Below are 12100 nucleotides of genomic sequence, written 5' to 3' on the forward strand. Positions count from 1 at the left end.
CCCCCTGAACCCACTGCCACGTCCCTCCTCTGCAGCTGAGCTGCAAACTACACCCTGCGACATACTCCCATCGTCTGACATAAGCGTTATTTACAGTGTGTCTGTCTGAGTACAGTTTTCGGTTGGACAGAGGGGGAAGAGGGGTCCTCTACCCAGGGCTGTGCGATATGACCAAAATCTAATATCCCGATATAAAACATCTATCACCCGATAACGATATAAATCACAAAAATGTAACATTTTCTGTAAATTCTGTGAATCTCGGGCAGCTCGACTTGCGTGAAGTGTTTCCAGCTGTGCGTCATGTAGCTGGAGTCGAGTGTTTTAACCGATGCATGAAACAATACATTTTTAGACATAAGTTGTAACGGCCGCCGTTTTCTTTGTGAGTATTTATTACACGGCGTGCTGCGGGGAAAAGCCTGTTCTAACGTTTGAGTCTAAGGTCTATTTTTTAGCACCTGGCGGCTTTTTTACTTCTCATCCGTAAATAATCTGCTCTTTCACGTGATTCAGTTTATTTTGAAAAGTCTCAACAGGATCTTGAGCTTTATTGTGAAAGGTTTATGTGGAACATAAACAAGCGGACACGCGATGGTTTTACCATCGTTGTTGCCAACGACAACACGTAAAAACAGGCGCTTGTCCGTCCGTAGTGTGGTTATATTAAATATAAGAGAAAGAGAGAAGTTTAATAAATGAATATAGCCACTACAGTGACCATCAAAACCATGAAAAAATATTACCGTAAACAGTTTATTTTGCAACACCACGAAACAAACGACAGCGTAAAATGAAACGATAGATGTTTTTATATCATCATCCGATATATATCGTTATATGGAACAGCCCTACCTCTACCCTTTGTAAAAAAAATAGCCACAAAGCATAATGTTTCTACCTCCGTGCTTGACTGTGAGGATGTTCTTTGGGTCATACATTTTGTTTCCTTCAAACATAGCAGGTCAAGCTGATGTCAAAGAGCTCGATTTTGGTCATAGCCCTTTCCCCCAAGACTTTTCTGCATCATTTAGATGTTCACTGGAAAACACAAGCTTCAAGATTTTATTTCTTTATTATCAGTTCACAGTACCGGACATACAAGTGAATCCCTGGACTCTTTTTGTCTCAACATAGTATTAAAAGACACTAAAAGGAATATCTTTTAGTGTCACACAGAGAGAGCCCATTTAAACATGGGGAGAATATGCAAACCCAAGGTCCTAGCCAGATGTTGGAATAAAATCCAAGACCATCTTGTTGTGATCCAGCAGTGCTAGCCACACCACTGTGCTGCCCTGTAATATACATATAAATAATATACATAATATACTTTCGCTTTGGTGGCCTCAGAATCTCATCTCTGCTTTTTGCGGATGATGTGGTTCTGTTGGCTTCATCGGGTGAGGGCCTCCAGCTCGCACTGGAACGGTTCGCAGCCGAGTGCGAAGCAGCGGGAATGAGGATCAGCACCTCCAAATCTGAGGCCATGGTTCTCAGCCGGAAAAGGGTGGAGTGCCCACTCCGGGTCGGGGATGAGTTCCTGCCCCAAGTGGAGGAGTTCAAGTATCTCGGGGTCGAGCCGGAGATCGACAGACGGATTGGGGCTGCAGCCGCAGTAATGCGGACGCTGCACCGGTCCATCGTGGTGAAGAGGGAGCTGAGTGTAAAAGCGAAGCTCTCAATTTACCGGTCGATCTACGTCCCTACCCTCACCTATGGCCACGAGCTGTGGGTAGTGACCGAAAGAACGAGATCGCGGATACAAGCGGCAGAAATGAGCTTCCTCCGAAGGGTGGCTGGCCTCTCCCTTAGAGATAGGGTGAGAAGTTCGGCCATCCAGGAGGGGCTCAGAGTAGAGCCGCTGCTGCTCCACATCGAAAGGAGTCAGCTGAGGTGGTTCGGGCATCTGACAAGGATGCCTCCTGGGCGCCTCCTGGGTGAGGTGTTCCAGGCATGTCCCACCGGGAGGAGGCCCCGGGGCAGACCCAGGACACGCTGGAGAGATTATATCTCTCGGCTGGCCTGGGAACGCCTTGGTGTTCCCCCGGATAAGCTGGAGGAGGTGGCTGGGGAGAGGGAGGTCTGGGCCTCTTTGCTTAGGCTGCTGCCCCCGCGACCCGGCCTCGGATAAAGCGGATGAAGATGGATGGATGGATGGATAAATAAATGAAGCTGCTTGTGAGCACAGCGTCTCCTGATCACTTGGTGAATAAAGCTGTTCAACAGTCTAGGGGCTGTGATACTTGCTCCCCGAAGACAGGAGACTGAGGAAGGACTGCGAGGGATGAGCTGCTGATGGCTCTATGGGTGAGGCAGACGGTAAAAATGTCCATATCAAAAGGAAAAGGGTCACCGATGACGTCTTCTGGCAGGAGGTTGTGCAGGCTCCGTACCACACTCTCAGTGGTGCCCCAGTAGAATAGTGGGAGGTGGGACTCGTGCTCTCTTTACATAGGAGGCACAGGTGAGTTTAAGCGTTTTTGGTCAGTGGTGTCATCGAACTAGGAGAGGTCCTCACAGATATGCAATCCCAGGAATTTGGTGCTTGAATTAACTGCCTTGATTTAAAGTGATTATTGTTTCTATAACGGTTGACCAGATGGCTCCCCTCATTCCTGTTGTTGGCTTCATCATTGTTTATGATAAAAACATCCCAGTCCCACTGTCTGCAAAGCTGGCAGTGTGGTTGGTGCTGTAGGTTGATACACAGTCACGAGCCAGTAGCATGAAGAACAGTGAGCGCACACCCTTGTTGAGACCCAGTGCTCAGTGTGATGGTCATGAAGGTGTTATTGTCTTGGTTTTGAGTCACAACCCAAATGATTGTGTTGAATGCTGAACTGAAACTGAAACACTGAGTTCTTTGTATTCAGGTGGGTGAGGGCAGAATGGAGAGCAGCGGAGATGGCGTTTGATATGTTGTCTGTTCCACCTGTCTTACGTGGTTAATCCTGCAGAGGGTCCTTTTCACAGTATCTGGGCTCAGACACATTACCTGTTCACCTGTTAGGGAGTGGTCTTCTGTGCCAGTTTGTTGTATGGTGTCCCAAAGTGCCCAAAGAAGTCAACTAGGGACTCTTCATTTCTTAGTAAGTGAGCAAATTTTAAATTCAGCAGGGGACCAAATCATTATCTGTTGGTACGCTTACTCATGTGTTAATGTAGCAAGAGAATTTCAGTTGAGACACAATGGTATGTCGAGGTGTTACATCATTACACTGTGTAACACTTTAGCCTTGCTTAGCCTCCACACCGAGAAGATCAAGCAACTGGGCTCAACAAATTCCCCACTTTTACAGAATCATTTATACTGAAACAAAAATGAAATGTAAATGTAGCATAATTATATCAGTGATCTGAAAGGTTAAAAAGTAATTTTTCTATATTTTATTTGATTTAGATTAGTTTTCAGTTTCATATGCAAGTTAGCACAGGGTCAACATCGCAATGAAATGTATTTGACGAGCAGCAGTCACTCAGCAGAATGGTACAGGAGAAGAAAATAAAATAATAAATAATAAATAGAAAAATAGTAAAGAGCAAAAAATTAAAAGAGAAAAGAGATTTTCAGTTAAGTGACTAAATACATATGTATATATAAATATATGTACACACTAGTGATTAAATAGTAAATAAATAGGAATGTGATGGCGGGGGGGGGAGGGGGGGAGGTATTGCACAGCAATGAGCAGCAGTACAAACTAAACAATAGAGGTGGGAATCACCATACATCCCACAATACGATATTATCACAATACTTAACGCACGATACGATATTATTGCAATTTTTAAAAATATTTTGCGATATTCAGATTCTGTACATAAAGGTAAACTTTATCAATATTCATTTTCTCTAATATCAAAGTCTCACACTCAGTCTTTCTCTCATTTCAGTTTGATTGTTGACAAACTGAACGGTTTGTATTACAGTCTAGTCCAACTTAACTGAATCAACCATCTGGTACAATTATAGCTATTCTGAACTATGCAGTTTATGAAAACTATGCAGCCCCTTCAGCAACTGAAGAATTTGAAAGTAAATTAAAACAAAATATAATTTTACATTAAATAAAAAAGTTTTAAACTTAATTAAAATAAAACATGTCTTAAATTAAAATAAGTAAACTGTCATGTTTATTGCTGCCAAAAACAAGTGAAACACATTTGGACAGTGAAGGAATGTCAGGATTCTTGCTCAGAAAAAGGATCAACATGCTCTGAAGTCAGAGCACAAAAACCTTTTTGGAACAAAATATCGATTTCTGCTGTCCCTGTATCGATACATTATTAGCAAACAAAATATCACCATGCTACACAGTATCCATTTTTCCCCCACCCCTACTAAACAGTACAAAAGTTTTTTAGTGGTAGTTGTTACAGTATTGCACTTTTTTAAATATAAATATCAATAAAGTGAAGTGACCAGTGCAGATTAAACAGAGTACGTGTGAAGCTGCAGGGTAGCTTCTGAGTGCTGTGTTGTGTGTGTTTACGTGTTGTGGTTGTGGTGCCGTACGGCTTGATGGTAAAAACTGTTTTTAAGTCTTGTAGTCCGAGCAGACAGACTCCTGTAACGTCTGCCAGATGGTAATAAGGAGAACAGCTGATGTGCTGGGTGGCTGTGGTCCTTGATGATGCTGTGTGCTTTATGGAAGCCTCGTGCCAGTGATGTGCTCTGCTGCCTTCACCCTCTGTAGTGCTTTACGGCTGCTGGCAGAGCAGCTTCCGTACCAAACTGTGATGCAGCTCGTCAGCAAGCTCTCAATTGCACACCTGTAGAAATTTGAGGTGATGTTGGCGTTCATGCCAAACTTCCTCAGCCTCCTCAGGAAGTAAAGCTGCTGGCGAGCTTTCCTGATAGCAGTGTCTGTGTGAAGGGTCCAGGAGAAGTCCTCGGTGATGTTGACTCCAAGGAACTTGAAGCTGCTGACCCTTTCGACCTTGACACCGTTGATGTGGATGGGCTGGTGTTCTCTGACTGGTCGTTTCCGGTAGTCCACTATCATCTCTCTAGTTTTGCTGATGTTGAGAGTCAGGTTATTTTCCAGGCACCACTCGTACAGCGCCATCACCTCCTCTCTATAGGCCGTCTCATCATTGCCTGTGATGAGGCCTATGATGGTTGTGTCATCAGCAAACTTGATGATGGTGTTGGACTCGTGTTTAGCAACACAGTCGTGTGTGAACAGGGAATATAGGAGGGGGCTAAGCACACAACCCTGTGGCGTACCTGTGTTTGGGATGAGTGGAGGTGTGCTTACCAACTCTCACCACCTGGGGCCTGTTTGTGAGGAAGTTTAGAATCCATCTGCAGATTGGTGTTCCCAGCCCAAGGTCGACGAGCTTCGTGGGAAGTTTCGAGGGGATGATGGTGTTAAATGCCGAGCTGTAGTCGATGAAGAGCATCCTTGCATATGTATTCCCTTTCTCCAGGTGAGTGAGGGTGGTGTGCGTTGCCAGGGCGATGGCATCCTCCGTGGCTCTGTTTGTCCGATAGGCAAACTGAAGAGGGTCCAGTGTGTCAGGGAGGGAGGAGCAGATGTGACCTTTGACCAGCCGTTCCAGGCACTTCATGATGACTGATGTCAGTGCAACAGGACGGTGGTCATTCAGACAGGAGACCACAGATTTTTTGGGAATGGGAATGATGGTGGATGCTTTGAGGGACCACTGACTGCCTCAGGGAGAGGTTGAAGATGTTGGTGAACACCTCTGCCAGCTGGTTGGCGCATGCTGAGAAGCCGGCCTGGGATGCCGTCCGGTCCTGGAGCTTTGTGAGGATTGACCTTTTTAAAGGTCCATCTCACAGCTTCTGTTTTCAGAGTTAAAGTTGCAGCCTCACTGTCCTCCTGAGGGTCGAGGATCTGCTCTTTGTTGTCTGAAGTTGTTGAGCTCGTCTGCGAGAGATGCAGTGGGCTGAACACTGACTGTGTTGACCTTCTTGTAGTCAGTGATGCAGCGCAGTCCATCCCACAGTCGCCTGGTGTCATAGCTGTGGTAGCTGGACTCATTTTGTCCCTGTAGTCCTTTCTGGCCTTTTTTATGGACTTTCGGAGGTCGTACCTGGCTGCTTTATATGCATCAGCATCCCCAGAGTTAAAGGCAGAGGTCCGCACTTTTAGCTTGGCACATATTTACCCAGGGTTTCTGATTTGGATATATGCAGAGTGGTTTTTGTGATGGTCATCCATGCACCAATATTATATATCCAAGATTAGTGCTTCGAGTAAATGCTGCATAATTATCTCAGGTGAAGTGAGAGTGAAGTTTCTATTGTAGTTTCTCCAGCATTTTAATTGAAAATACATTGCTACCACACTGTGACTAAGAATAGAACACAGTCCTGGTAGTTTCCTGAAAAAGTACACAACATGTTTATCTGTCCAAGACTTTCCTGTTGTTATAGCACACTAAGTGGCTGCTTCAGGCCAGTTTCCATGTTTACAGTGGCAAAAAACGTTTTTATTATTTACTATTTTAGGCCTATTCTGTACTACTGAGTTGGTCTGTTTTGTGTTTTTCTTGTTTTTTAATTTTTGCTCAGGTTATAATAAAGCTCAGTTGCTCAGGTTGTGTTTCATGTCAGACTGACAAAGCTGTGACACCACGAGTGCAGTAGGTTCCTCGCTTCACGGCTGACTCCTCACTGCAATTGTGAATTTGCTGTTGGAAATTAAAACCACAAGTAAATAATCCGTTGTGTGGCTTCACACTTTATAGCTTTAAATAATGTTTAATGACTCATCCAGTCCCTTTTCTTTACAGGCTGCGAGAGTGACTTCTGGGGTCCACACTGCAGTAACCGCTGTCAGTGCCGCAACGGTGCCAAATGTAACCCGATAACAGGAGCATGTGTCTGCACTGATGGCTACCAGGGCTGGCGCTGTGAGGAGCACTGTGACCCCAAATTCTATGGCAAAGACTGCCTGCTGGAGTGCCAGTGCCTTAATGGCGCTACCTGCCATCACCAGACTGGCGAGTGCCTCTGCGCACCTGGATACACTGGGGCCTTGTGAGTTGAGTAACATTAAGTAGGGCTGCATTTCTTTCAATATGACAAACAGCTTGTTGATAATTAATATATTATTCTAATGCATCTGACTGTTTTAAATGCATATGATTTATTTAAACAGTTACAAATCTGAATATTAGCATACAAAGCAGTATAACATGTCCACATTTTCTCCACATTTCTATTTCCGTCGAGTCTAAAAGTAAAAACAATGCTTTGGTGTCCATACTTTCAAATTTGGGCAAAAAATGATGCAGCAGCATTACAATCTACACTACCAATCAAAAGTGTGGGCACACCTTCCCATTTAATATATTTTTATGACTATTTACATTGTCGATTCTCACTGAAGGCATCAAGACTATGGATGAACACATATGGGATTATGTGGTAAACAAGAAAGTGTGAAATAACTCAAAAAATAAAAAAGCTACCCTTTGCTTTGATTACTGCTTTGCACACTCTTGGCATTCTCTCAATGAATTCTCTCCAGCTGCACCATTGCACACAAAAAGGCACTTCATGGGGTCATTAATATGGCCCAAAAAATCACTGGACATCCTCTTCCCTCCTTGAAGGACCTGCACAGCACTCACTGTCTCAAAAGGGCATGCAGCATCCTACTGGACTGCACACAGCCAGGACACCGGGTGTTTAAGCTCAGAGATTCATGCTGCTGAGGTCGCAGACAAACAGACTCAGGGACAGATTTTACGACAGGGCAATGCTACGAGCTGACCTGATTGGCTACTTCGTTGGACTTTTTGGGGCGAAAATAATAATGTGCAATAAACATTCACTTACTGTTTTTGCTCATACCTTTCTTGCACTTTTTTAAAGCCACTTTAAAGTCCACTGTGTTGTGTTTTGTTGTGTTGACTTGTGCTGATATGGGACAGTTTCCAATTTCATTAAACTATTGTAGTAAGTAAGACTGTGCAATGACAAAGAAAGAGTTATCTTATCTTACGAGGTCGTCACCTGAAATGGTTTTCCAACAGTCTTGAAGGAGTTCCCAGAGATGCTGAGCTCTTGTTGGCCCTTTTGCCTTCACTCTGAGCTCCATCTCATCCCAAACCATCTCCATTGGGTTTAGGTCAGGTGCAGCACTCCATCACTCTCCTTCTTGGTCAAACAGCCCTCACACAGCCTGGAGGTGTGTTTGGGGTCATTGTCCTGTTGAAGAATAAATGATGGTCCAACTAAACGCAGACTGGATGTGATGGCATGTCGCTGCAGGATGCTGTGGTAGCCATGCTGGTTCAGTGTGCCTCCAGCTTTGAATAAATCCTCAACAGTGTCAGCAGCAAAGCACCCCCACACCATCACACCTCCTCAGTGCTTCATGTTGGGAACCATGGATGTAGAGATCATCTGGTCACCTTTTCGGCGTTGCACAAAGACACGATCGGTGGAATCAGAGATCTCAAATTTGGACTCATCAGACCAAAGCACAGATGGTCTAATGTCCACTCCTCGTGTTTCATGGCCCAATCAAATCTCTTCTGCTTGTTGCTTTTCCTTCATTGAATAGAAAGTGATATTTTTAAGTGTTTCAATTTCACGCAGTCTCCTCTGAACAGTTGATGTAAAGATGTGTCTGCTACTGGAACTCTGTGTGGCATTGATCTGTGACTCCTGGTCTTCTTTTCCTGGGGCGGTCCTCATGTGAGCCACTTTTATTGTAGCTCTTGATGATTTTCGTGACTGTACTTGGAGACACATTCAAAGTTTTTGCAATTTTCCAGACTGACTGTCATTTCATAATATGAATTCTAGCATTTGTCAAATAGAGCTGTCAGCTGTGTACCAACCTGACTTCTGCACAACACAACTGATGGTCCCAACCCCATTAGGAAGGCAAGAAACTCCACAAAGGAACCCTGACAAGCCACAGCTGTGAAGTGAAAACCATTTCAGGGGACTGCGTCATGAAGCTCATTGAGAGAAGACCAAGGTTTTGCAGCCATAGACCCGATATGTGTCATCCTTACGTTAAGACCAGATGAGGCTTCGACAAACAGTATATGGTTCATCCAGGTCAGCTGCATCTCAGGTCCTGTGTTATTGGATTTTTTCCTATTTCTGGAGGACATGACTTTCAGTTATTGTTCATCTTTACAGCTGCCATTTCTTCTTTTATCATTGACTTATCCTCAATCTCTTAAGGACACATTGCACACAGCTGAGATAAGTTTTTGGCCAGCTTTGAGAATCACCTTGTTGGTGATTGTTTATGCCTTCTCTCTTTTCTCTGTGTTATTGTCGGGTCTTTACTTTACAGTTTAAAGCACTTTGAGGCAACTGTTCACAATTGAATTGTCAGATTGTGTTATCTTTGTAACAGACCACTTTAAATAAAAAAGAAAAGGAAATGAGAGCTTCCTCAAGCCTCGCATCGTACTGTAAATAAATGGTCATGTTCCATGTCATTAAATCGATCTCTATCATTTGCTCTCATTTCCCCTTTCCAGCTGTTTTAGGATTTGCCATTAAGCTGTCAGGCATAATGATGATTTGGGAAGTCTATAAACATATCACAGCTTCTTCCTGCCACTGAAAAGAAAGAATTAAGCAGACATTATTTGTTTGTTAGTAAGTTTTGATATAAATATTTTCTTCAGAGTGACAACAGTTGAAATGACTTTGACTTCTAGTGCTCTTCTATTTTCTCTTCTCATAAACTCTTTCATAAGTTACTGAAGTAACCTAAAGTGTAAATGTTCCTCTAGCTGTATTGACCTCCCTCTTGTCTGTGTCAAACCTTTGAGCTTTGTCAGTGATTAAAAGCTTCACCACCTGTTCCTGCTTCGTGTCCCTCCAGCTGTGAGGAACCGTGTCCTCCAGGTAAACATGGCCCCCTGTGTGAGCATCACTGTCCCTGTCAGAACGGTGGAACGTGTCATCACGTCACTGGGGAGTGTTCCTGTCCTGCTGGCTGGATGGTGAGGACTACATGACACGTGCAAAAGCAGATATGCATCATACAACTAATCTGCCGAAAAGAATATTTAAGGATTAGCAACAGTTAAGCGCCATGATACTGTGTTATAAAATATACCTTCTTAAAAAACTTTTTTATGCCACATTTTAAGTGACAAAAATGTATCAATCATCATTTTATCAACATGTGGCATTGGCTGCTGGGTCACACTCTTCATTTTGTAATAGTTTGGTCAAATGTTTTGTTTTTATCTGAATTAACTGGCAGGGAAATGTTACAATAGCAGAAAATTCTGGCTCTCATTTGGACCTAAATTATTCTGAACATAGACCAATGCAGTACATAAATGTTCTGCATTGGTCCTATCTTGAGCTGAAATACTGTGTCTGTGATAGTTTTCAATGTACATTAGTTTCATTTATTTGCTGTATTGTAAGATTAACATTAGCTTCACTAATTCTGCAGCGAGCCTCTCTTCTTATAACATGAACTTAAAAACAGGATGTTTCCATCTATTTGCGGTACAGTTGCCCACAGCTTCACTCTGTTCCTGCCCCCACAGTAGTCTTTGAAAGCTTTACCAAGTGTTGCACTTTACTGTGCCACATTTTAAATTAGGAACAAGTTTTTCTTATTGCAAGTTAGTTTGATTTAGTTCGTTTTAATTAACATTAAGCTATGATTTCCATGCAGCAGCCTGTTTTTACCCCAGGGTAAATATTCGCCTCATGCCAGAAGTCACAAAGACAGGAAGTGTTCTTTGGCGTCGGTATATCACAAATATGTCAACCAGAGTCAGTATTTTGTCCTGCAACATGTGAAGCTCTGGGAGTGAGGCTGTAATATTTCTGTCTGTTTGTTTTTGTCTCATTTACACCAATGTCTGCAACAGCTCACCTCCCATGAGATTTCTCTTAGTCACGTCGTTGTTTGCATCACATTGTCAGACTCCAAGTACTTTTACTTTGAAGTGGGTAGTTACCACATGGGATTACATCGCAGGTATCCAGTTATAACAGTGTTGCTTACTTTTTATTGGACTGATTCCAGAGATTTTTGTTCCTTGTTTTACTTTAGATGGAAAAATGAGACATCAGAGTTTTTCAAATAACAGAATCTACCTTTAAAGAAGTGTGAAGCATAAAGTTGCATATATTAAACTATTTGTCTTAGTTTAAATCGAGGCCATAAACATGAACCAAGGGTTTTTCTGTGACTAGAGAAGTTTGAAACTGCTCACTGGATACTGTTGACATCACTGTCATCACCTAATTTGCTAATAATTAATATGTTTGACATGTCACTTCCTTCCGAGACATGTTTGATGCGTAAACGTGATATATTCTTCTCCATCAGGGTCCAGTGTGTGCCCAGCCGTGTCCATTTGGATCTTTTGGCATTAATTGCTCCCAGGAGTGCACGTGTCGTAACGGAGGGCTATGTGACCACATCAGCGGTCAGTGCCAGTGCACAGCTGGCTACATTGGAGAAAGGTACAGCCTAAAGTTTACTGTACTCCACGGGGAAATTGGGTGGTTGCACCTAAAAAACATGAGCAACAATGATGAGCAATAAACAGTAAATACAGTGGCCAGATACAAATACTACAGTGTGGCAACACGAATTTTAACAGTTACCTTTGACTGAGTTTTTTTTAGGTTTCTTTGTGTGTGTGTGAGTCATACACAGTATGAACCATTATAAATGAAGCATTCAGAACAAAAAAGTGTTTTCATTTATTAATCTATGACCATCTTCCTGTCTTTAATTGTTAGAAGCATTTCTAGAGAAATTGGATGAACTGATGCTAATGTTGGACTTGTTCTGTTGCTAGAGGTTAAGAGTTTAAGGGGGATCGCATGAAAGTATTTAATATTTTCAATAAGCAATCAAATGCTTTTACTTTAACAAAGTGAGAGTATTCAATTCCTTTACTGTAACTATTCAAAGACTTTTATCTGGAAAATTTGACTCAGACATGCTTAACAGAATAACTTCCTGTATCAAAATAAGCTTTAATTCTGAAATGTTAACAAATTGTTAAAATTCCAGAGGCTTCCATTAAAAACTGAGGGCGTTTTTATTAACTTCAAAGCTTTCTAGCAGTAAACTAGCAGAGAAAATTCATAACTACAACGTTT

The 12100-nt window shown here is 42.7% G+C and overlaps 1 protein-coding gene across 1 annotated transcript in view; it reads left to right on the forward strand.

Moving 5' to 3' along the window:
* The window catches only part of LOC102798111 (uncharacterized), a 275012-nt gene that overhangs the window by 161385 nt on the left and 101527 nt on the right, over positions 1-12100 (forward strand). Inside the window, exons 7-9 of the mRNA XM_087842715.1 lie at positions 6769-7015; positions 9840-9960; positions 11316-11452. Coding sequence (XP_087698841.1) covers positions 6769-7015; positions 9840-9960; positions 11316-11452 — 505 coding nt within the window. The remainder of the gene's footprint in view (positions 1-6768; positions 7016-9839; positions 9961-11315; positions 11453-12100) is intronic.

This window comes from Neolamprologus brichardi, chromosome 1 (genome assembly GCF_056152115.1).
Source record: "Neolamprologus brichardi isolate AB-2024 chromosome 1, ASM5615211v1, whole genome shotgun sequence".
Lineage (NCBI taxonomy): Eukaryota > Metazoa > Chordata > Actinopteri > Cichliformes > Cichlidae > Neolamprologus > Neolamprologus brichardi.